The 26,233-nt window shown below is 47.2% G+C and overlaps 1 protein-coding gene across 3 annotated transcripts in view; it reads left to right on the top strand.

The window, feature by feature from the left end:
* The window catches only part of GNAL (G protein subunit alpha L), an 80,906-nt gene that overhangs the window by 8,600 nt on the left and 46,073 nt on the right, over positions 1-26,233 (top strand). The window contains exons 1-5 of one of the 3 annotated variants that reach the window (XM_057698502.1): positions 9,295-9,408; positions 9,934-10,177; positions 10,415-10,487; positions 11,153-11,207; positions 11,360-11,479. In XM_057698502.1, the coding sequence (XP_057554485.1) occupies positions 10,036-10,177; positions 10,415-10,487; positions 11,153-11,207; positions 11,360-11,479 (390 nt within the window). In that variant the 5' untranslated portion in view covers positions 9,295-9,408; positions 9,934-10,035. Of the gene's footprint in view, positions 1-9,294; positions 9,409-9,933; positions 10,178-10,414; positions 10,488-11,152; positions 11,208-11,359; positions 11,480-26,233 lie in introns of those variants that run through there. The other 2 variants (XM_057698503.1, XM_057698505.1) reach the window with 2 other exon arrangements.

Raw genomic sequence — 26,233 nt, forward strand, 5'->3', positions numbered from 1 at the left:
ATGTGCCCAAAGGCATGTTTTTCAGTAAATGCGTGAATGTCAGGCTAAGGTCAGGTGGTGACAGGCAAGTGTAAGAGCTGGCCAGGCGGGCGCCCTCCCCCTCCCCCCACTGCGCCCCAGCAGGTGGGGGCTGTGGGGCTGAGGCTCTAGACCAAGAGGACAGGGTCCAGTGGGAAACTTTTTTTTTAGGTTACTTGTTTTAGTATGTTTTAATTGAGATGCAGTTAGCAGAAAACATATTTCAGGTGTACAACAAAATGATTCTATATTTGTATTGTGAAGTGATCACAATAAGTCTAGTTAACATCCGTCACCACACATAATTACCCCAAAAATTGTGTGTGATGAAGACTTTTAAGATCTACCTTCTTAACAACTTTCAAATATGCAATACAGTATTGTTAACTGAAGTCACCATGGTGTACACTCCATCCCCAGGACTTATTTATTTTATAGCTGGGAGTTTGTACCCTTTGTCCCCCTCCCCCCATTTCTCATGACCCACTCCCCTCTACACACGTTTGGACCTACCACACCAGACCATCTATGCCACCTGCTCGCTGGCTCCTTGGCTCCCCTGGGTCCTCTGCCCCTGGAGTCCCCTCCCCGACACCACTAAGTGTCTTGTTCACCCCCAGTTTCAAAGGCCATCTCGGGTGTTACCTCTTCTTCCAAGCCTTTCCTGATCCCCTCTGTCGGAAGTGTCCGCTCATTTTGTAGGTAACTCCCTTAGAATACCTTTTCACCTTCTATCATGGACATTCATAAGTTTAGCTGAAATCCATGATCAGATTAGATCCCACAAGAGTCACGTCCACTCTGATTTATGTCTCCTCTACATCACACGGCAGAACCTGGCATAAAACAAATGGGAAATTATCGTGGACAAAACAGAAACAAGAACGTGCAAATCCTGAGATGCATTTTAATTCCAAGCCAGAGAGACTGCCGTCTGTTCTTTTTTTTCTTAACTGAAATATAATTCACATACCATGAAATTCACCCTTCTAAAAACTGTACAACACAGTAGGTTTTTAGTGTACTTATGAGGTTGTGGGACCATCACCACTGCCTCGTTCCGGAACATTTTCATCTTTCCAAAAAGAAGCCCCTGCCGGCAGTCACCCCCCCATCCCCTGACCACCACTGGTCCACTTTCTGTCTTTATGGACGTGTCACATAAATCATCACACAACGTGCAGTCTTCCGTGTCTGGCTTCTTTCTCTCAACAGGATGTTTTCACCCATGTAAGGTGGATCAGCACTTCATTTCTTTTTGTGGCCAAATAAAGTCCGCCACATGCATCTGCCACCTGCTGTTTGTTATCCATTCATCATTGGTGGGCATTTGAGTTGTTACAGTTCTTACCTATTAGGACTAATGCTGTGAATGTTCGTGTACAGGTTACTGTCTGGACATATGTTCTCATTTCTCTTGGGTGCATATCTGGGAGTGGAATGGCTTCATATGGTAACTCTGTTTAACTTTCTGAGGAACCACCAGACTGTTTTCCAAAGCAGCTGAATCATTTTACATTTCCACCGTCAACATGTGAGGATTCCAAGTTTTCCACACTCTCATCAACATTTGTTATTATCTGTCTTTTTTTTTATTACGGCCATCCTAGTGGGCGTGGGGTGGTATTCACTGTGCTTTTGACTTGCATCTCCCCAATCACTAATGTTGCGCATCTTTTCGTGTGCCAGTTGGCCATTTGTACATATTCCTTAGAGAAATGCCTGTTTAATACTTTGTTCCCTTTGTAATTGGGTTATTTTTCTTTCTGTTGTTGTGATGTAGTTTCTTAAACATTTCTGTCTGCTGGAGCCTTTTGTTATTAACCACGCGTAACTCTGCACCTTATGTCCTAAGCTTCAGGATATCAGTTTGTAGTGAATAATGTCAAGTTTTGCCTCTATTTTTATAATTTTAATTGCTTTGTGCATTAGCAATATCAAGAGTCTTAATTCCAAGGTTCCAGATGTGGACCTTACCAACATTTACATATTTATGGGGAGGGGTATGTAGAATTTTCTAAGATGTCAGTATACTTTGAAACTGTTTGATCAACGCAGATGTTAAATCAGCAGAACCCGATAATTTATGATAAACAGGATAATTTAACAGCAATAACAGAAATACAGGGATATGGTGGAGGGGGAGGGGGGCAGTGGCCTTAGGGGAGAGAGGGAAGGGCTGGGTGGGGGAAGTTGTGTGTTTTGAAACGGGCGCGTTCAGAGCTTTGACTGACTGACACGTGAGAAATGGGCAAACAGAAAAGGAGAAAAGAAGCCGGGAAGGAAGCGAAGTTGGGGCCAGGCCACGGGGACTTAGGGCCTCCAAAGACGATGCAGGTGCGCGCGGCCGGTCGTTCCTGCGGCGGCCGCCAGGTGGCGCTGCGGCGCGGGACGCCCCATGGGCCGGCGGCGCTGTGCCGCGACCTCGGTCCGCACTGCCCGCCGGGCTGGTAGCCGAGAAACCGGCTTGTACCGAGCTCCCAGGTGTGAGTGGTCGTGCTGGGCGAGAGGTGAAACCGACGGATGCCTTGCCAGTGGCACAGCGGGGCCCGGAGGCAGGGACCCCATTGATCGGGCCCTCACCTGCACACACCTGCATGCAGCAGCATCCTCCAGTGGCCGTTAAAGCGGCCCCTCCTTTGTGTGGTCCCTCTTCTCTCTTCTTTGTGCTCGTGTGATGCTGTATGTCCCAGGACAGATCATGCGCCTGTCCATCCTGCACGACTGCTCCCGCCATCTCTGTCCCAGGGAGGGTACCCCCCGCCTCCTAATGACCACCGGTTCTAGTTCTGTCTAGCCTGTAATCAGTTCTCCACATAAAACTCTCCCTGTCCCTGCCCCGCTCTGACAACTCTGACTTCCGGCCATCCTGGGGATAAAGAATCACCCCTAACAGAACCCACAGCCGGACAGTGTGAGTCCTGACTCCTTGGCGCAACACGGGACATGCCGTCAGCGCTGCATGAATACCTGCGGAGACCGAGGATAAACTCTGCACAGACAGAATGCAGCCCACCCGCAGGTAGAGAGGAAAGGAACCGAGAATTGAGCGAGAGGGGTGGTTCTCGCTTCTCCGTGACTGATGTTACTTTCTCTTCTCCTCCCTTTATCTCTTTGTTGTTGGCATGGACAAATGGTATTTCTCTGTTTGTCAGTGGCTTAGAACTGACTACTGTCCTTAAATATCTTGGTGCTGAAACCATCCCAGATTTGGCCAAGAGGGAGCCCCTTCTGTTTGGCTTTTGTGTTCTCGGGAGGTGCCCCAGCGTTTGAAAGTACTTCCCTACTTTCTGGCATAACAATATTGCAGGGTTATCTTACGGAGGGTGATGCTGAAGACCAAGATCCAAACACTAGGTGCGCTCACGGCCATCGGCGTGTCTAACGCCTGGGTCTCTTCAGCAGGCAGAACGAGGGAGTAGATGCGTGTGGCCCATACACAGGCATACAGTGTTCACACACACACACATGCACATAATCACGGACACATACATACACACTCTAGATGCCATGAGCTCATTCTGATCAATACAATTCGAGTCCACCCCACAGGCGTGCCTTGCTGTTCCCTACTCTGTGTTTGTTCGTCCTCTTTCTCTCTGAAAATCCTGGTTCTCAGGAACCGCCACAATGCTCCTCTCCACCTACTCTGTCCTGTCATTCATGAATCTAAGGGTTTGGGGTTTGCAATCAGGGTCTCCCTTTTGAACATTAATCTTGAATTTATCTGTACTTTAATTCATCAAATGGTTCCTACTTAATGACAAAATAAACATACCACAAATGGCAAAGACAGACAAACCCTAGGCTCTGTCTCCCTTGTTCATAGCCTGTGAGCCTCAGAAAGAGCCCGTCCAGCTTTCCTGGGAAAGGCCCATAGTCCCACTGGTGATGGAGCAAGTTCATGTTCTGTTTAACTTCATACACAGGTTGACATTATACTGCAAGGAAAACTGTTGCTTTAGCCTCTGTAACTAAGCCAAATTCTAAAAGAAACCAGTTGCTAAGGCAACTGAGCGAAGAGTTAATTAATTCACCAGTCATTATATGCAGATTAATCTGCCCGTGTTAGGAAGGAGGTGTGCTTGTTTGATTTTTCTTTTTGGAATAGAGAACAGTGCGATTTTTTCCACCTGTCAGGGCCTTCAAATTCCTTCCGGAAAGGGCTGAGGCTTTGCGATCAGACAGGGCTCCATCCCCGTCAGGCCCCTGTGGGACCTTCAGACCAACAGCCTTCTCTGCAAAATGTGGATAATCTTGTAGCTGTTGTGATGATCAGATGAGCCACTAGAAACAGAGCACCTTTCAGCATCTTTTTAAAATTAAGACGAAGGGTGACTTACAAAGGTTAGTACACGTTGCTCGAGGGAATGAAGTGACATTTTTCTTCATTTTCATAACTGACCACACACACCCCTACGTGCTCCCACTATGATCTCCACAGAATCCCGAAGACTTGACTGCACGTCTATTCCTCTGTACTAGCCAATTAAATGGCTGGAGATCTGGGACAAGACAGAGTTTGTCCTTGTAACCTCAAGGCTACATGTGTGTAGGATTCAAAAAATGCTTTGTGGTGAATGAACCTGGAAACGTACCACTTTACAGGCATCCTTGGAGCCTCCTTCTGAATCCAGGCTCTGGATCGTCACCTGCTGGTCAGAAACTGTCACTGCAGCAGATGTTTGTAAAGAAGGAATTGAAGTCACCTGACTGTAATCAGCTGCCTAAAACAAACTGCCCAAAACCACCAAGAGGAGGATTTCTCTCTTCCACCACTGTTATGATGATCATAAATGTGAATTCTTTCCTTGTTTTTGTGGTTAAATACACATAACATAATTTACCATCTTAACCTTTTTTAAGTGTACAGTTCAGTGGCATTAAGTACATTTGCATTGTTGTGCAACCATCATCTCCAGAATTTATCATCCTTCCACATGGAAACTCTGTCCCCATTAAACACTCACTCCCCATCACCCTCCCCCACAGCCTGGTAACCACCACCCTACTTTTCAGTGTATTCAGTGACCACCTCGTGCTTCACACCACAACTAAACCCCTGTCTTCGGCACTGAGTTGTGTCTTCCAATGAGGATATTTCAGTCCTGGGTTTTTGGACACAGGGCAGAGTCAAAGACAGTTAACCCACATTTCCTACTCATTCGCTGCTATTTGGGTTTCTTAAGCCTTAAGTTAAAAAGACTGCATCACTACCCTTCACAGACAGCACTCCTGAAAGCTCCTTAATATTACTTTGCTGTAGGAGTAGGGGAAAAAAAGAGAAATTATTTCAGTAAAGTCTAAAATATTTGACTGCAGAGTGCTGTGTACAGAAAAAGAGTGTTGAAAACATTTCCCTACTTTTCTATTTGAAAATGTAAAACAAAATACTACAAGATTTTTTAAAATGTGTTGTGATTAGGTCGTGGAGTGCACTTGCTGCCAAGAATGAAAATAATCCACACAGACCATTTCCACTGAGACACTGAGAAAGGAAAGAGGGAAAACAAGGTGGTAAATGGCATGAAGTAGCACGAGGGTCGTGTGGGCAGCGGCCACTCAGTCGCCCCCCACGCCGCCGCCGCCGCCGAGTTTGTTGCAAAACAGGCCGCAGCTTTTAGTTTCTTGGGGCCACGTCACTGCATTGAGTCAGTGACTGTTCACCTCTCCCACTCCAATTTGTTCCTCCTCTTTTAAATCTTTCCATATACCTGATCCAGGTGCCTTGGAGTGCAGTTTTAACCTTTAGTAACCCCTACAGTATAAAATCCTAGACCAGTTATTTTTTTAAAACATTGATTTTTTTAAAAATTAAATTCAATATGTCCCCTACCTCGTGCTATACAGCATTCTAGTCACTTTTCAAACTAGCCCAGCATCTCCTAGATCCAGGCCTGCGGTGATGTGAAACACTTCCTTTGAATTTTTTTATCTCGTTGTTAATTAAATTTATGTGGAGGGCCTTCTTAAAACAGGAAACAAATTTTGTTCTCATTGTTATCAAGGACTTGGGTCCATATAACCAGAGAACAGCTGTGATCTTTTCGACATTTGCCAACTTCAATCAGAGGGGCTCAAACAAAAACAAATTTCAAAATCGTTATTCAAAATTCACAACACTAAGTACAAAAGAAATTCAAATAATTCAACTTTCAAATGCACTAAGACTTACGAGACACCTTGTCTTAAACATCAACAGGAGCAGGAAAACATCACTTTGTTTTACATTTGCCCTTTTGCCCCAAACTCCGTGCCTTCCCAACCTTGCTTGCCACCCGGGGCCTCTCCGCGCCCCAGCATCTCCCCGCCTGGCCGCCCCCTCTGCTGGCAGCGCGCTGCCGCTGCCAGCGGCCCTTCGCCTCCGCAGGTGGGCGAGCGCTGCGCGAGTGGTGCTGATGCTGCGCTGCCGTTGCCTGGCGACAGATGCCGGCACTGCCTGTTTCGGGCTGCTCCCCAACAGCGCCGCTCCCGCGCTCCAGGTGAGCCAGTGGGGATTCTGGATTCTGATCCCTGGGTTAAAAACTCGAATGAGGATCGGTTTCCCAGACCAGACTAGGAAAGTCCAGATGACTTTTTTTAAGTGTCTTGAGCTCCTACCTGATAATAGACTGTGAAGATGGGCTTGACATTTCTCATCATAAATGTTGCATCGCTGTGTAAGCACGTTGCTTTTACGTTTTGGACTGGTTAGCAGTGTTCTGTGGACCTACAGTGCAGACACTGCAGCCAGGCTGCAAGGGTGTAGATCCCACACCCAACTCTTATCCTCTAACATTCTGTAAAATAATGGTCACAATAGTTCCTTTTAGGGTTATTGCAAATACTAACTAAATTGCTCCATGGAAAGGATTTAGCCCAGTAATCACTGGGTAAGTCATAGAAACGAGTTATTTTAACCCTAATTCCTAGGTTTTAACAAGTGAAAACCTTTTGCTGTAATTTTAAGGTTACAGGTTCTAACGTAGTTCTCTCTTTATAAGTTTCCATGGGACTTGTTTTGTCCCCTTCTCTTCCAGCTAACAATTTATAGAAACCTTGGCATTAAAAAATAGACAAATCCTTTAAAACATCCCACGACACTCTGCTGTTTTTGTACACCTGTTCTCGCCTCTGACTGCTCCATTAGCCACTGTACAGGCCCCATGGATGTTGCGGTAGGTGAATGTTTGTGTTAAGACAAGGAGTGAGACCTCACAATGGTGCTAAACAGTGTCCTTCCACAAGCTAAAACTCTTACCCCGCTCAGAATGTGGTATGGAACTACGTGTTTGCTTCTGCTGTGTCAAGAAGAGAACTTTACTGCTTTTGTTTTTTAAAGGGTATTCTTATTTGGATACAGTACCAAACTGGACAAGTATTTTATGAATTTAAGATCTGATCGTGAAATTCCTTTCTTGAGAACCCACACTTGGAGCAGAAGTTATATTTGGCCTTCATGAAGTCGTTCATCCATCCAATAAAGATTCATGGGGCATCTCCCCCAAGCCAGACACTGAACTGGGCGCAGTGCAGCATTTGCAAAGAGCAGCCTCTGCCCCAGCCCTCACAGGTTCCTGCATCCAGTGGACTTTTGAAAGAGCAGTTAAGCAAACCATTACAGCGTAAGGTGCAGTGGGATGGTGGGGAACAGAGGAGGGGCCTGGCCTGTGGAGGCAGCTGTGAGGCAGAAGGGTGACTAGGAGTTGGCCAAGTGAAGAAGGGGCCACATGACTGCCAGAGAGAGAAACAGCACGTGCACCCATGCCATGTGCTCGGTTGTTCACAGGCAAGGGGTCGAAGAGGGGCTGGGGCAGCACCAGGAAGGGGGGGGGGCATGAGAGCTGAAGCTGCAGAGTTTACAGGAACCCAGTCTTGATGGACCATGGCTGGGGGCCTGGAGGTGATGGGGACAGTGATGTGGTCACATTTGCATTGTCACTGTGGCAACACTATGCAGGTGGGTCGCAATCAGTGAGCAAGAGGGCACTGCTGACACCCAGGCTGGATGGTGACCATGGCAACAGCAGATGGGGTGGAAAGAACAGGAATGATGTTTAGGACATGGACCCAAAGAAACATGGTTAACTGGGTCTGCAAGAAGGAAAAGGAGTCAGGAATGATCGCCATGGTCTGGTTCGGAAAATCAGGGGCCTTATTCACAAAGAGAAAAGCGGGCTGAAGGTGTGGGTGGGCAGGGGGATGAGCTCCTGGGAGACACGGAGGTGGAGGTATGCTCAGGGCACTGTGGACAGGAGCGTGGGCTGAGCTGGAGGTCTGGTGTGGCCGTTGTCAGAGCCTCGTATGCAGAGGATGGGGAAAGCAGTCAGCCCCCGAGTGCAGGACCTAAGGGGAGAAGGGCTGTGCTGGGTCTCAGGCGCCTCCTCCAGGTGGGTGGGCGGGAAATCCAAACGCCGCGTGGGGTAAGTCGAAGGACAGGGAAGCCTCCGGGAGGGTCAGAGAAGGGACCATAGTTCCTGGGTGAAGTGTGGACCCGGGGGTCCGCTGATGACCCCATGAAAGTATTTCAGTGAACGGGGTTGGCCGAAGCCAGGTGCCGGGAGGTGAGGCGTGAACGGGAGGTGGGAAGGACAGGGTGAGTCAGATCCCGATTTCAACTAGGAGCCGGTTGGTGGGCAAGAGGACATGGCGCGGCTGACGCAGGGCCTGAGGCTGCAGGAGGGGCCGTCGTAAGGCGTCAAATGGGACGGAGTTGAACGTGTTTGTCCGCAGGAGGGAAGGAGACTTAGAGAAGGGAGGGAAAAGAGCAGGGAGCCCATGAGGCCCGCGGGGCGCAGGGGAGGCGGAGCCCGCGGTCCGTGCAGGAGGCCAGGCGTGCTGACCGCGAGGGAACACGGTGGGGCCGGAGGGGAGTGGGGACTTGACCGCAGAGCCGAGCAAAGCCCTGCGAAGAACAGGCGCGCGGTGCCAGGGCCGCGGACCTGGAGACCCGAAGCTGGTACCAGCGACACACCGGGAGGCGACCGCCGCGGTCACGCCTCTGCGCCCCCCGCGTCCAGCAGAGCGGATGGGGAGCGACCGGCCCCCGCGCAAGAGGCGGGAACGGGCAGACGCCCTCACTCGTCCCGGCGGCGGTGCCAGGCTCCGGGCCACGGCGTCCTCCAGAAAAGTAGCGAAGGGGCTCAGAGCGCGCCGAGGAGAGCCGGGGGCGGGAGACACACAGGAGGTTGCGGGAGGCGGCGTGGGTGCCTGGAACCGTCTCGAACGGGAACGGGGGAGGCGGGATGCCCGAGCCCTGCACGGACCCTCCCCCTGATAGAATATGCATGATCCTGCGCGAGGCCTCGCCCGCCCGGAGCCGGAGGCGGAGCGGGATCCGGGAGCGCACGCCCAGACCCAGTGCCGCTCCGTCTGCGAAGGAGCCGCGCGCCGCCTCCGGACCTCACGCGGGTGAGCCTCCTCGGGGACCCTTCGAGGGCGGCCGCCACCCCTCCAGACCCCGGGACCCGCTGCCCGGCCGTCTCGAGCCGACTCCCCTTCCCTGCCGCGCGGAGGCCCCAGGGGCTCGGCCCCGGGATGGGGCGCGGGTGGCCAGCGGGTGCCCACAGTCACCCGGCTAGGACCCGGCGCGCTCTGTCCCTTCGCGGCGCGCTCGGCCGCCACCGGCGGGGCCCGAGCGCCGGGCCAAGCATGCCTGCTCGGGGTCTCTCTGGGCGCCCCCGGGCAGCGCCTCGGGCGCGGGGAGGGCCAGCGCCACCCCTCTGACTCCGCGGACCCGGCGCCCTCGGCTCCGTCTCCGCCCACTGCTGTTTATCCAGCAGATGATTCTAAACTCTTGCCTTTTAAAAGCAGTTGGCTCCGCGCGTCTTCCCTACGTCCTCTTGAGTTGGGAGTTTGCGGTGAGCAGGGGGAGGGAGTAGAAACGCCTGTTCTGACGGGGAAAACACCGAGAGACCAGAACATCTCTTTTAGCAGTGAGGAAGAGGGGACGCCGCAGGATCCACACACACCTGCAACTCTCTACCGCCTTTTGTGCAAACTCCTAACTGTGCCCGACGTCCACGCAAGCGGGCAGGCATGGGGTGTTTGGGCAATAGCAAGACGTCAGAAGACCAGGGCGTCGATGAAAAGGAAAGACGCGAGGCCAACAAAAAGATCGAGAAGCAGTTGCAGAAGGAACGCCTGGCTTACAAAGCGACTCACCGCCTGCTGCTGCTGGGTAAGGCGGGGTGGCGCGCTGCAGCGCCAGGCCAGAGCGGAGCGCACGGCCTGGGGCGCAGGGCCTGGAGCGCGGAGAGGGCCAGGCGAGCAGGGCCAGCGCCCCCGCCGACGGCGAGCGGAGCGCGCACCTGCAAATGCCCGCGTTGGGGCAGGATACTTGTTCAGTCTCGGTTGGCGTGAGAGACGGCTACGGTCTCCGGACACAGATCACAGCATTCTCTCTGTTTGTTGGCAGGGGCTGGTGAGTCTGGGAAAAGCACTATCGTCAAACAGATGAGGATCCTGCACGTTAATGGATTTAATCCCGAGTAAGGAACGACCGATTTGGGGCTTGCTTTCCAACTGCATGCAAACTTTGTCACTTCTCTCCCGGCCTTCCCCAAAGTGCTTTCTTTAAACAGTTAATTTGATCTTTGAGTCGACCTTTAAGTGGGGGTGAGGGGATATAGAAGTGAGTTGTTGAATTTGGCATATTTAGGCAAATCCTTCTTCTGGTAGTGTCTACATCAAAGTCAAATAACTAAATATAATTTATTAGATACTCTTGAGGTACTGATCTGCGTTATTGCTTTGGGCTGAACACACTTAACCAATGTGTCAGTATATACTTCTCTCTATATCATTTGTTTTCAGCTATTTCAATTCAATGTATGGGTAGATTCAAATAAAACGTATTTACAAGTGTAGGCCTGTAGTTTTTATATGCAACAGTCATGATGATTTTGCCATGTTGTGTGGTTATCTAGAGCTAGAGGTTGTGGTGTGTGCCTTCAAATTTGTTTAGAGTCTAAACCAGAAAAGCCGGATGTTTTCCTTTCCCACATCAAAAACTTTTCTTGCTGTTATCCTGGGGCTGATGTTGACCTGTGGTAGTACCATTCTAACCCCACTGCAGCTAGGAATTTAAAAATCCCACTCAGCACTCAGCAGGCAGTGTGGAAAGTTAATTAATAACCATTCTCTTTTTATACAGGGAAAAGAAACAGAAAATTCTGGACATCCGGAAAAACGTTAAGGATGCTATTGTGGTAAGGACATTTTTTAAAAATATTTATTCAGTAGAATGGTTGTGTCTTCTGCTCCCTCAAACTGCATAGACATACATTATACACTAGATTATCACACATGGAGTCTAAGTGGTTTATTTATCCATATATCTTTTTCCTTCATTCCACTTTAGACCATTGTTTCTGCGATGAGTACCATAATTCCCCCAGTTCCGCTGGCCAACCCAGAAAACCAGTTTCGATCAGACTATATCAAGAGCATAGCCCCCATCACTGACTTTGAATATTCCCAGGTAAGTAAATCCTTACTGAAATATTTCAAATGGTGCAAGATGGAACCGTTTTTTTAACGAGGTGGCTTACTGAGAACCAATGTTAATGTTATTTCATTACTGACTTTGTTCAAAATCTAGCTTAGGAGAAGTGCTTCCCTCCATACCAAAATATTAACGTGTTAAAAGTATTAAAGACAGTAAGATTGTAAGATATGCTTTTATGAGTGTACTGGTACAGGTGACGATCAGGAAGACAGCACATCTCTAAGAAATATTGGTCGTACTTTTTCCTATACGTATTTCTAAATGAACAATTAAGCCGTTTCCAGATAACAAAAGAGTAGAAATTACATGAGCAGAGAGAAATGGTTTGTGGTATGTGATTGCATCTCTGTTTGTTGGCAGGGGCTGGTGTAATAGAACAGAATTCAGTTTACTCTTAACATGTGCTTCCTTCAGCTCATATGAGAGGCGCACGCCAGCTGTAGGTCATACATGGATCACTTCTGAATGTTGACTGTATCCTGGGAAAATGTAATTTGCTTCACATCTGCAGGATTTAGGGCTCCTTTCCTAATCACTTGGATGGCAGTGTTGCCTATGCAAAAGGGTGATTTGAATATTAGTTTTCTTTTGTTTGATGGACATACATTTCTTTAGAATGTCATTATTTGGTAACTTGATTAAGCATATTTCAAAGGAGAAATATTTGTTCAATTTCTCAGAAAATCGGTTTTGTGAAAAGTTGTGCCAAAAGAGCACGTGTGCACGTGCGTGTGTGCATGTGTACCCTTCGAAAACATTATTTCAAAGTTTCCGCTGTCTGGCCCCGGTGGTCTTGAGACATTTTTCATTCTCAGAATCCTCTCTTCTGAGGGAAGCCGGTGCTGGACCCAGTATGTAAGACAGATGGGCCCGTGTGCACCTCCCCACCCTGCCCCACTTCAGTAGAACACGCTTACCCTATAGACTCTGTATTCAGATGGTGGATAAGAATTACTTTTTAAAGCTTTTTTTTTGCATCTTCTCATGTAATGTTTGTTTCTGATAAGCATTCCGATATAGCCGGTGAAACCCCTAGAATTTCTAAAAAGACATAGGTAACGATGGCAAACTACCTAGAAAATGGGGCCATGGCATCTGGCATGGCAGATGCACTGTTTTTTTCCTAAACTGTGTCTTTAACTGGGTGGTGTGGAGGGGGATCAAGGAGATGATGGGGGGCCAAAGCCATACTTTAGCCAACTGGAGCTCTGAGTCCTCCCAGTTCGCTGTGATGATTTACATATTAGAGAAGTCACCCAAAACTGCAAGGTCCTAGCTGAAATCAGGTTGTTCTCATTCAGCTTCAGATTTACACATTTATAGACACATATTTGAGTTCTAAATTTTGTCCTTCACACTTGCGTACAAGTAATCATAAAACATTTCCTATGTGGTTCTGATGAAGGGAAAAGTTATTCTTAGCACATAATGAGAAATTAACATCAAGACATATTGATCTGTCACATCTTCTCTCTTCTGCTTATGACAAACTCACAGGTGACAAGGGCTCCCACAAGGGCTCTCAGCTACTGTTGCTATCTGAAATATAGAAACAGTAACTCCCACATGGGTTACTAAGGAATCCAAAGCACCTAATTTACAAATATGTTTTTGAGCTATAGCATGAGTTTTAATTTAAAAAAAATAAAAATAAAACTCAAGAAACCATTTGCACTGAAGGAATGTGTTTTTATATAGATATGTTGAAGCCACTTAAAAATGATTATCAGAAGCCATAATTAACTATGATTAAAATAAAAGAGAACTGGGAATCAGCAGATGCAAAGGCAATTATAATGCTTTTTCAGAGGTAATACTTTTTTTGGTAGTTTTTAAGCCTACATTCTGTTCGTCGTATGTGTCTCTGTGTGAAATGAGATTATGTTTATAATTGAGCCTACACTTATGTAAATGAGGAAATTAATATCTAATATATAACTTTCTTCCTGAAAATTCTGTTTTATTTTAATAAGCACACAGTTTTCAGTAACATTTATTCTATACTTCTCTGAAATATTCATCAGCTACATTATTAGATTGAATAGCTCCTGAATTTATGTTTTGATGATCCCCATAAGAGTTATGCTAAGATGGATTTCTGACTTTTATGCTAATAACACTTGGTACATTTGAAGACAATTAACTTTTGTTTAAAGAAAATGTCTATTGTAAAAAATCACAAAAGGAGAGCTAAATCAAGTATTTCGGTAGTAAACATAACTTGAATTTACTAAATCTGGTACTTTTTTTTAGATTAAATCCTTGAGAAAGTCTTTGTGTCACAATCTGATTTCTTAAGGGTCTTAAGTTTATTTTACTGTAGATCTAGAATAATTTTTGAACCAAATATGTCCTGTCATTAAAATTTAATTTCAGAGTTATTTAATTTAAGAAGGAAAAGTTAGAAGAATGTTTAAGATTCTTCCTTATTATTAAGAATTTGAGAGTCTACATCAGATTGCTCTTTATAATGAAAAGTCTAGAGTATATTAGAGGGATCCTAAGAATTTTCTCTGAAGATGTCACACTTAGGTTTACTCTTCATGTTGCCTTCTACTTGAATTTCAGTTGAATTATATGAAAGTCACGTTGTAACAGGAAGAAGAGAGGCTGGCGGGTGGCCTGCCCAGCAGGCGGTGCTGGGGGAGGTCGGGGCGAACACTGGGGACAGATCTTGCTGACCTCTTAGGCCTGGTCTGTCCTGACCTAGGAGGGCTCTAGAACCTTCTCAGAGGGGAGTTTCATGATCTGATTGTTTTGTCAAGGTCGATCTGGCTGTGGGTGGAGACAGGTTCTGGGGAGGAAGAGTTGACGTGGGGTGACCTCTTGGAGGCCCCTAGAAAGATCCAGATGGGAGAGACTGGGCAGCCTGGATGGGGTGGGGTGGCTCACCGGCCATTGCCTGTTGGCTCGTGAGCACGTCCAGATCACCTCTGCTCTGGGCAGGGCTCCACCAGGGACCCATTCACGGGCTGGCGCCCTGTCTGTGCACCGAGGTCGTCTACACGGGAAGTGGTAGGAAATACAGGCTCAGGTGATGGTCCTGACAGAACGCACATTACTTGATCATTTACAAAGTGAGAAAATATTGCCGTTGAACCTCACCTCCCAAAACTCTTAGCACAATACCAGACAGAATCTTTGATGGATTAAATTGGAGTATTCATTTCTTTGGTGTTTTCTTCCCCAAATGTGGATATTTTATTAGCTCCCTTAAAAGTGTGCTTTGCTAGTGGTTTTAAGCATCAGTGGCTAAGTGAGGCTTAGTGAGAAATGTGAAAGTGTCTGGTCAGTCAGTGCTTTGCTATCACCACCCGTCTCCTAAGTGGAGGTTTATCAGAGTCACATGTCATCATACACCTAGAGAGCGGGAGTTACTCTTCCCAGCAAGCACTTGCTTGGGGTACAGTCCAGCTCGCCAGAAGAGACCCGGGCTTCCTGGGAGCCTGCCTGCCCACAGTGGGCCTTGGCTCCACTTTAGAGCAACTTGTGACCTGGAGCAAGAGGCCTCCCGCTGAGGCGGAGGACAGGGTGGGAGCTGGGCTTCCCAGGGCCGCCCTGCCAGGTGCCAGGTGCCAGGTGCCGATGGCTCTCAGCTGCTCCTCCTCCGGGGAGTGTGTGCAGAATCCTCAGATTCACACCATCCAGGCTAGTGGTTTTCTTTGCGATTTTTAACCCTCTCACTACCTCCCTCCCTGCCACCTCCAACAAAGCCTTTGAAACTCACAATATAAGTCAGGTGGGAGCACCCAGGCTAGAGCCCCCACAGGGGCCCCCAACATCTGCCCTGAACCCCACCAGGCACCATCGGAAACAACTGGGGTGGGGGTTACAGTGGCTCCTGGGGGCACCAGGCTTCTTCCTCGCCCCAGTGCCCACGGGGTGCAGGCCCCAGGCACCCTCGACGTAACAGGCCCTGATCCCCTTCAGTGCAGGGCCATGGATGTGACACATCAGGGCTGGCCCACCTGGAGGCTACTCAGTTCAAGAGAGAAGGGTCCGTCCCTGCAGCAAAATGCACCAGCACTTTGATTTGAACTGGATTTGAACCCATCTGCAGAGCTTAGTGCTCTGAGGTGGTGGTGCCATGTGCGCTGCAGGGGAGGGGGCGTCACAGGGATGAGAGGTGGGATCTGTGGCCATGTGTGCACCGTCATCTGAGACTCAGAGATTTTACATGTGGCATCAAAGGGAAAAGCGTCATTGTAGGTGATTTCAGATGTAATTAATAAATGGAGGTCACTCTAGGGGACAGCTAGGGGCCTTACTGTGGGCAAACCCTCCTCAGGTCCTGGCAGGTCCTGAGCCACCAGGCAGGGGACACTGGTGCCTCTGTGTGTTCAGGGCGGAGGCAAGGGCCCAGAAGGGGCACCCTCTTGGGCCAAGAAGTGGGCAGGGTGCTCCCGAGATGCCTGCCCAGGACCTCTGAACCTGAGGACCCAACAGCATCCCTGTTGTGTGGGGGAGTGGGTGCTGGAGCCAGACCACCTAGGCCCAGATCCAGACCTGTGGCTGGATCTGAGCAACGTCTCCACTGTCTCCCAGCCTGCCTGGGGGTGTCTCAGCTGTCCCCAAGGGGCGATCCCTACCTCTCAGAGCACAGGTGCCCAGGTGAGAGCCCGCCCAGGTAACCCCTGCCTGGTCTCTGTCACCAGCGGCCCCGATCTCCACCCTCTTCCTCTCCCTGCACCTCCGTTTCAGTCAGATTGTCCTCCACTGACCCTAGTCCTCCTGCTTTGCCACCTTCTCTGTCTGCCACTGTCGCACCCTCCAGGTAGCCTCACCAGCCGCAGGTTCTCTGAGGCCCCTGGACGCACCTGTACGTGTGAGATCTTAGTCAGACCCTCCCCCTTGCTCCCTGGGGCTCCGGGTCCTGCCCAGTTTTGCCACAAGTTCCAGCAAGCTTCTGACTGTTCTTCCAGCTGAGCCCTCACCCCGCAGGCCTCTGCCTGGTGCTCTCGGGTGATGGGGCTGAGCTGGTCCCCACCCTGCAGGGAGCTCACACCAAAACGTCACATTTCCAGGGCAGGTGTCTTCTCAGGACACTTCCAGCATTTTGAATTTTTGAAAATAAAATATTTAAAATGTCCCAGAGTATGTTCTCTAGTTTAAAAAAAAAAAAAAAAAAAACGCCTCCAGGGGCCGCCCTCCATCTGTGTCCCTGGAACGTGCTTGGGGCTAGTCTGCACTGGGAGGGGGCGCTTCAGCTCCTCTGTCAGAAACCTGCCTCCAGCCCTTCTGTGGCTTCTGTCCACACGCTGAGGGGGGCAGGGGGGCAGAGAAGTAGCGCTCAGATCTGTCCTGCACGGCCCGCGCACCGGGGAAAGGCAGAGCTGTCTTTTCAGGAAAAGACCCCAGTTAGATCATCAGCCATGCTAGGCCTTCACTGAAGATATTTTTTAAAAATTCCATCTTCTTCTTTGAAATATTACCATAAGGGGTATTCCTAGTAAATAACAACTGTTTATTTTGAAGCAGTTTTCAACTTACCCCCCTAAATGCAAAAGTAAGACAAAGACCTCCCATACCCCACACCCAGATTCATCAGATGGTGAATCTGGTCACATTGGCTCCCTGGTCCCGTCTACACTGACACACACCTTTATGAGCCGTTTGCAAGGGGGTCGCAGCCGTCATGCTCCCTCTAAACACTTCAGTGTGTATTTCCTACAAACAAGGCCATCTGCTTACGTAACCACAGCACAGTTCTCAAAATTAGGGGATTTAGTGTTAATACGATGTCTATTCAAATTCCGCGGATTGTCCCAGTAATTATAGTGAAATGATGGTCATAATAATAATGATGATGGAAGCCTGGTCAGTAATTGAGTGCAGGGTCTGGTGGCCCTCCCAGTGGTGGGGGACGTTAACTCTGGTCACTTACGAAGCTGGGGTCTGCTGTGCTCTCCTCTGTGAAGGTACCGCCCCCCCTTGTAACTCATAGGTACGTTTGGGGAATGTCCTTTGAGACTGGGTAGATACCCTGTTCTTTTCAAAACTTCCACACTCTCGTTTTAGTGCACTAATAAATTTCATCCACGGTAAATGCTTAAGAGGGAAATCTGTTGACAATTCTTTCAACAATTTCTAAATACTGTCAATATAATGAGACGTAATAGAGTATGGACCCTGGTGCTGCCTTACATGTGGTGAAAAGCGTGTCATTCTTGCTGTTAGCAAAGTGTGTGAGGATCGCCCAGAGTAGCGCCCTCTCGTCTACACTCGCACGGCGAGAAATCCGGGCTGGAACCGTGAGACACCATTTCCCTAAAGTATTTTTCCTTATAGAGAATACTTTGTAAGGGTCACAAAGTAAGGCAACATTTTTTAAAAATTCCTTGGAGAAGATGTCACTGAAATTTTAGATCCTTGGAAAGTGCGAGATTTTTATTGTCAAGGTTGCCCTCAAATTTGGACATATTGGAAGTTTGTCGCTGGGTTTCCCAAAGCAAAGTTCACTTCTGAGGACACTTGCCCTTTTCAGGAGCATTTTACATTAAAAATACCTTAGTAATGGGCCATTTTGTCCTTAGCACTGTGTTCTTTTTTTCATTTTATTAAAGTGTCGTTGATTTACTATGTTATGTTAAATGCAGAGTGACTCAGTTATGCATATATATGTATTCCTTTTCATGTTCTTTTCCATTATGGTTTATCCCAGGATATTGAATAGAGTTCCCTGTGCTGTACAGTAGGACCTTGTTGTTTTTCCATCCTGTATATACTAGTTTGCATCTGCTAATTCCAGACTCCCAGTCCATCCCTTCCCCACCCTCCACCCCTTGGCAACCACAAGTCTGTTCTCTATGCCTGTGAGTCTGTTCCTGTCTCGTAGATAAGTTCGTGTCGTGTTTTAGATTTCACATATAAGTGATATCATATGATATTTGTCTTTCTCTTTCTGACTTCACTTAGTATGATAATATCTAGGTCCATCCATGTTGCTGCTAATGGCATTATTTCTTTGTTGTGGCTGGTAATATTCCTTACCATTATCGTTTTATGTAACTCTGAGAGAAAACATTTTTAACTTTTTATCTGTCTCTCTGGAAACGGAGGAAGGAGCAGAATGAGTTGATTTTCTTGTGTCAAATTAAGGCTTGAGTGAGTCAACACACGTGGCTTATGACACAGGTGCATGAAGTTTTCAGAAGCAGAAAAATGAAGTTGCTCCTGAGAAGATTCCTTTGAAACACTGACTTTTTAATTTTTTAGTTTTGCATAAGAATGTCATCCAGGAATATGTGGGTTTCTTCTTCACCTGTTAAAATAATCCCACGCAGTTTTTATCCTGTCCTTTATTACAGCATATAGATTGAATTAAATCACTTTACACATAACATTCTCACTACGCGTAGCAATTTCATATTTTAAGTTGTATGTATTTGAATAGGCAGTATCTGTGTGCGGCACAAAATCCAAAAGACAGAAAACAGTGACCAGTCTCTCTCTCACTCTTGCCCCCAGGCACCCACACCTCATCCCCAGAGACAGCCAAGGTGGCATAAAATCGACTTGGGGTCCTCAAAGAGGGATCTGTTAAACATATTTTTGTTTGGTAGCAAATAGTCAGTTATAAAATGCAGTTGCAGTTAATCTTACTAGTATAGAGAAAATATCCAGCCTGAATTGCCAAGTTAGCGTTTTCCAAACAACATTTAACATTAAATTGTAAGGAAACTGCTTTGATGCCGAGACAAAGTGCCAGCTCAGGGATGATGAAGATACAGAGAGTTATGTGTTGCTGTGTTATGCATCCATGAAATATTGAGATGTTAAAGTGCAGAAGCTGCAGAGGTCATCCTTGGAGGGAAATCACAAATGACACAGTTAAGGTGAGCAGGACACGGGAGGGCACTTGACCTCTGTGCTCTGCGTGGCGGGCGACCTCTTTGTCCTGACCTCATCCTGCCTTGGCTTTAGGACATACAATCCCCCTCACACCCATCTTCCTTTCACAGACCTCCTTTGAAATTTCTGCCCAAGAAAAAGCCCTAGAAATATATAAAGGTGTTTTCAGTGTCTCCTATTCTTCTGAAAAGAGCCAGTGTCTCCAGGTGTGACATGTTTTCCTCCGTCTGCAGGTCAGTCCCCGGCTTTGGCTCTTTCTACCTTCAAAACCCGCTGACTGGTTTTTCTTCCTCTGCATGAAAAGCTCAGATTCCCAAGAGCACACTGTTCCTGATGTATGTTTGTCCCTATTTAAACAGTGATTTGCCAGGGTTCAGTCCTGAGCACTCAGTAAGCACCCAATTAATTCTGAGTGATTAAAATAACTAAAGAAACAAGTTTGGGGCCTCTTTTAAGTCCCTCCAACTAACAAGGCTAGACTTACTTAGAAAGCAGATTCTGTGTCATGATTGCAAATGTTTAACTTTATGCCTGTACTTTTCTCTGAAGCTCACATCATAACTAGTCATGTTGAGTTTTCCAGCAAACGTGCATTTGTCAGGGGTAGGAGGCATCTCCCCCTTGCTTGGCACAGCATGTAACATACAGTTATGCTCCAAAAACATGCTCGAAAATCACGTTTGCCATGTTCTCAGCACTGCGCTTGGGATCATGAGTTACACTAAGAAAGTCTGAGTTACAACTTCTCACCTCAAGAAACTCATGTCTTAGTGAAAAAACAAGATGTATGTGATGTGTAACATCTGTAACATGTAATATGTAACATAGAATTAATGAAAAATAAAGTATCCTGTATTGTGGGGTAGGCTGGAAACTACCCATTCAGGGAAGAAGACCTTGTGAGGACTGCGGTGCTCAGACCGCAGGCTTGGTGACCATGCCCGGGGGAGAGGGGCTTCCTGGCGAGTAAAAGTGTCACCAGCGGAGCAGTAAGAACTGAGGATCTGGTGCGAGGATCCAGCACAAGTCACAGGTGTGTGTTGAAGGGAGACAGAGCATTGCAGACATGGGATATTAACCACCAGACCAGCTGGAATGCTCGATCAGATGAGTGCTGGTAGAAGAAAGTTGCTATTTGAGCTTTCATTTTTGTCACATACAGTGTAAAGGATTTATGGAGTTATCATCATTTATTCTTAGCCACAGCAGTGTGTTCATTACCCCCCAAAACACATTTTACTACAAGTTGGCTGATTTGAGAAATTACTAGGAGGTTCCTAAACATGTTCCCAAGCCTCTGCTCCTTACCCAGTCTCCTAAGTTTTAGACATTATCTAAATGTTCCATTGCTTTATGTATTAAATGATGATATATCATTTCAGAGTACAGTATTAAATTTGTAAGGTTATTTTTAATAGTTCTTAAACCATTGTATTTTTATTTGTTTCTTTGTTAAACTGTGTCATCGCCTCCCAAAGAAACTAAAATGGCACCAATTGGCGTCTTTAGCTGCATGAAAGAATTAAGGTGATAAAGATTATCACCCATGTTTCTTATTTCTACAGTTAAAAAGTTATCATTAGTAAGTAATACTGCATATCCATATCATCACATAAATTCCTCTAATTCACCAGAAGTTAATATCTTCCAAATCAAGCATCATGAGTTTTATCTGGGGAGGCATTCAATGTGATCTTCTAAAAATGACCTCCCGCTGTGTGCCAGGAGCTGTGTCATGCAGCATGGGCCGCGTCCGAGCGGTCTGTCTCCCATATCCCTACACCATATGAAGGACTTAGGGAATGTTGCCCTGCAGAAGCATCATGGCCAGATGGTCTTGGAGTCCGGCATTCATGAAGCTAATGTTTAGGGAATTCAGCTGGAGACTTTGACACTAACTGCAGTGTAAAATTTCATAGTATGAATATTACGGTAGAGATAAATAAAAACACTGGTACAGGTAGTAGAAAAGAATTACGAGGCATTTCAGAAATGGATGTGCCTCAATGAAAAGATTGCTTCACGTTGCTCTTTGGTTGTATGGAGGGTACACTGGAGACTCCTTACTATTTAAGCCAAATGAGCACTCATGCTTCTCTTTGGTTCTCTTTACCAAGAAATCTGGGAGACTGAGCATGTGAGGCTTCTGCCTCTAGCCTTGTTCTTGGCCCCCCGAGCCCCCGCCCCGCTCCTGCGCCAGCGGGTCCTGGGTCGGGCGCACCTGACAACCCGCCTGGTGTTGCCAAACCCCTTGTCTACACTCTGGCGGCTGCTCCTTGAACCTCAGCCTGTCAGCTGGTCGTGAACTTCCAGTGTGTCTGGTCCAAGTCTCACTTTGTAGAGGGACGCAGAGACTTGGGGGGTCACCCAGACGTGCTGCCCTGGAGGTCGGGACAGGATGAGGACAGTCTCCGGATCCCCATCGGGGGTCTGCTCGCCATCCTCGTCCACGTGTAGGTCTGACCCGCGCTTGTACAGAGTTTTATGATCTGTTCAGTGGAAACATAAGACATCGCCCATGTGTCGCCGTTTTTGACCTACAACGTGGCTTTCCCTAAGGTTCAGCCTCGTGGGTTTTGTGCCACACACCAGCCTCGGTCACTTCCGTCCCCTGGTCCCCTGCCCGGCGTCTATGTGACGGGTGCCCCTGAGGGGCCCGGCTCTGTCCTCTCAGTCCCAGACTCCCCTTTTGGGGCTGCCTTTCACTCTGGTCACTTCCATTGCCTGCCCACCCCCCTCACCCAGGCACCCTCTTCGCATCCTGGGTATCTTCTTACGTTTGGGCAGAAAACTTCCGACCAGCCACGGCTCCTAGGAGAACCCTCACCATGAGATGAGAGGCGGCCCCAGTGTCCCCTCCTCCACGAAGCTGTGTGCTCGCACGTCCCATGCCTGTCCCCACCCCCTGTGCCTCTCATTCCTGCGTCTTCAGTGCTAGTTTAGTCAAAGCCACAAATTTTGGGTAACTAAGCATGTGATGTGTTTTCTTATCTACAGTTGTAACAGCTACAAGTTCACGCAGTTTGTTTAAAGGGTTTTGTGTGAAATCAACCACAAAGACCCTCAGTGGATGTTGGGGTGGGAGAGAAATAGGATACTCTCTGTGTAAAGAGTCTGAAATAACTCCCTTAGTTGGCTTGGTGTCCTTCCTTGAGGCTCTTTTTTGAAAAGAAAGGAAGCAGAGTAGTACCAAAACTCTAATAATAAGAGCTTCACACATATAATTATATAAAAGCTATTGTATCTAATTCATTCTGTCGGCTCCAGTGAAAGTTCCTCAACCTTGTAGCTGAGGATGCAGGCTCTGTGGTTCCTGTCCCATCTCTGCCTCCTGCTGTCTGTACAACCTTGGGAAAGTTGAGGAGCATCTCTGGGCTCAGCTTTCTCATGTGTAAAATGGGTGCAGTAGTAATGACTCCTGTCTCATGAAGCTGTGATGGGAATTCAGTACCATCATGCATCTAAGCGCTCAGCACTGTGTCTGGACACTGTAGACATCCAACAAATGTCAGCCATATCTTGGTTACCCTTTAACGTGATCTGCTAATGTACCTACACTGCGTGCTGAGATGTTGCCACGTGCTAAGCTTTGGAAACTTCACTTGGATTTTGCCATCAAATCATGCAGAGAGCCCTGTGGATGGAGGGAGAGATAAGACCCTCCATCTCTCCTGAGCTCCCGGTGTCCTTGCTGGACTCCCAAGACCAGCAGGGACACAGGAGCCTCCCCAGGGCTGGGATGGAGCCCGACCGTCCCTGCTGTCAGGTGTCTGTGCTGCACACAGGCAGCCCCATCTGATGGCACCTCTGGGAGTGGCCCCAGAACAAGCCTGCCTCTGACTAAGGGTCTAGCTGTGGTATCTGTGGGGGACTCTCTTCTGTAGCTTTTCAGGGGTTGGGTTGCATGGCCACAGATGCTATATTCTGCAGATAACATTTTGATTGGGATAAACTTATAGTTTAGAATGAAAATGTGAAGAAAAACAAAGTCAGGATTTCAGAACACATAAGAGTCTATCAAGAGGTTTTTCTCCTCCTAGTTTTCGTCCTTTTTTGGCGGTGTTGGTCAGTCGGCTTGGTGCCAGTGAAAATCAGGCCTCAGCTCCCACAGCCCTGAGGCCACGTTCTATCCTGAGTCAAGTGGTCACAGCATCTCTGTTATCCTCCCCGCACACGTCAGGAGACAGGAGCTCGGAGAAAGCAATTGACTGGTCCAGAGACAGAGCTGGGAGCTGGGAGCAGGTGGTCAGGGCTGGAGCCCAGTGGTCTGACCCTGGAGCCTTCTGTGTGGCCTTCCAGGGCTCAGGAACTGCTGGTCCATCCTGCTTGCTGGGTCAGATCAGTTGCAGTCCCACAGAGCAGCCTGGAAAGAGATTTCCCGGAAGAACAGGGTGTGCTCTGTGGTCACTCTTGTCTACCTCCAGCGGTGCTTAAACAGTCCTCTTTGGTGCCCACTCGGTTCTCCTAGGGGCGAAAATGCAAGTGGATAAAAATGAAAGTTTGGGGATTATTGGATCAATCACTCATTCAAGTAGAATTTCCCAAAGGCCTCCTAGGGAAAGGCTAGGGTGGCCTGAAAAGTGGAACATCCCAGTGACCAAGACACAGCCCTGCCCCCAAGGACAGTTTATCCACCAGACTTTGGCTACAAGTTGGCTGTTTTCACGGGAACGCTCTTGCAGCTCTCTTGGTTCCCTTGCATCATACTGCAAGCATTTAATCGTGCAGTCAATTAATTAATCAAGATGGAAAATGTCAGCCGGGGATTATTTTTCCACTCCCTTGAAGCAGCGTCGTGCAGCTTCCTGAGCTGGTGAAAGACGCCTCTAATAACTTGTTGTTGTTGTTGAACAAAATGGGCCGTTAGAACGTGAATCATCACCCCATTAGGGCCTCTTCCCAGCTTTTGGTTTATACGCTTCCTCAGGGTCTCAGGTGGCTCGTGTTACCTCGCTTGGATGTAGTATAAAACTATTTCTGTGATAAGTTTCTGTTTTTAAACTGCTTTTCATGCTCTGACACCTGAAGTTACTCTATAGGGACTTGAGTCCAGTCCCTAAAGTCGAGGGATTTTTGCATAGTCATGTCCGTGCTGTCCTGGCCGGGCAGTTATCCTTGTGTGCTGTTGGTACATATTTGAATCCTATTACATAAGCCCATCTTTCAGAGGAAATATCTAAAAAATTTTATAACATCCCTGATATTTTAGAAAGGATAAGTTTTTGTCAAATTTAAGATGTGCTATCTCTGGGACTTAAAATATTTTAAGGTCTTCAAAAAATTAAATGCCTATGGGAGCCTCTCTGGCTCTTTAAAATAAAATATTCCAGCTCTAAGTGGAAGGATGGGGCCTCTCTCCAAACTGTTTTCAGGATTATTCCAACCAGCCCCAGTGAAGTGGGATATAGCAGAGTGAGCCCAAGATCTAAAGGACTTGAGTCAGTTCTTGGCCGACAGCCTCTTAGCCAACCTGCCTTTTGAATTTTCCGGTCTGTAAAATGGGGACAGTAATAGGAGCTTCATGTGTGAGAATGAATTGGATCACGTGAGAAAGCTTGGTGATATAAAGAACAGAATAGCCAGGAATTACTGTGGTTATCACCATTGGCCAAGTTCGAATATGAAAACCAGAAAGGGACTTCAATAAAAATTAGCAGGAACTCTGACTTGACGTGCACATCGCTGGCAATCCCGCTCCTCGCCCGGAAGACCTGGGTCACCCCAAGGCCTTAGTGACTGCTAACAGGTGTTACCCCCAGGTGTCTTTCATTTTAACTGGCTCAGAGCCTGAAACCACAGGATTGATATTCTACAAGTTCAATTTTAAATATTGACCAATGAATGACTAAAATGTCTCAGTGCTTTTTATGGCTGTTTCAAATTAAGACTTAAGTGTAGAGAAAATACGTTTTGTTTTTCCTTATCATCGTTTCCTCTTATAGGCGTCTTTTCACCCTGCCAATCCATGGTCACTGCAAATATAGCATCCCCTGACCTATGCATAAGAAATTGGACTCGGAAATGCCTAAGCATTGAAGTACAGCTCTGAACAGCCCTGAAGATTCCTTTGTGTCACCCAAGCCAGGAGCCTTATTACTGTACACCTTTAAAAATGTGGAATCTCTGAAATTGCCATGTGTCTTATAATAGCTCTGCACATTTACTGTGACAGCATTCTCCTCCCATACACCCCCTCACCCACCAAAATCTATTATTAAAACTCTAGTACATCCAGAATGGAGAAAATACAGCATTTTGTGGAAAATTAAGCATCATATTGCTTCGAAAAAAGAAAAGAGCAGTTGTAGATATTTCCTTGGCTAATTGTATAATTCTTAAAAAAGCATCATTTTACATAATGAACAAATTACTGAGTTCTTTGAAGATAAACCTTGTCCTTTGTGAGATATATATATATATATGTATATCTATATAAAATTAAAGGGATTGAAAAGCTGTATTTGATAAGCAACATGGAAAGGAAATTCTGAGTTGCACACAGAATTATCAAGGTACCAGATGTTTCTTTATTCCGCCATTTTCGAGGAAAACCTAGATTACTGGCTACTGCCAGAAGGGCAGGGATTACAGTGGATTTCAGAATTATGTTTATTTTAATTAATAAAATAAGTGTTACACAAGGAATATATAACAGGAAACATAGTGTCACTGTTCTTCCAACCAAAGGCTGGAGCAGCCCAAATGCCCTCTCATAGGACAGTGGACACTGACCCTGTGGTGACCCTCGAGGGTTGAGTGTAGCATCAGTGGATCCCACCCACACCACAACAACGCAGGTGGGTCTCTGTGTCTTTATGTTGAATGAAGAACTGAAGTGTTGGAAGGTTATATAGAATACAATACTCTTCTATGAAG

The sequence above is a fragment of the Hippopotamus amphibius genome, chromosome 11 (genome assembly GCF_030028045.1).
Source record: "Hippopotamus amphibius kiboko isolate mHipAmp2 chromosome 11, mHipAmp2.hap2, whole genome shotgun sequence".
Classification (NCBI taxonomy): domain Eukaryota; kingdom Metazoa; phylum Chordata; class Mammalia; order Artiodactyla; family Hippopotamidae; genus Hippopotamus; species Hippopotamus amphibius.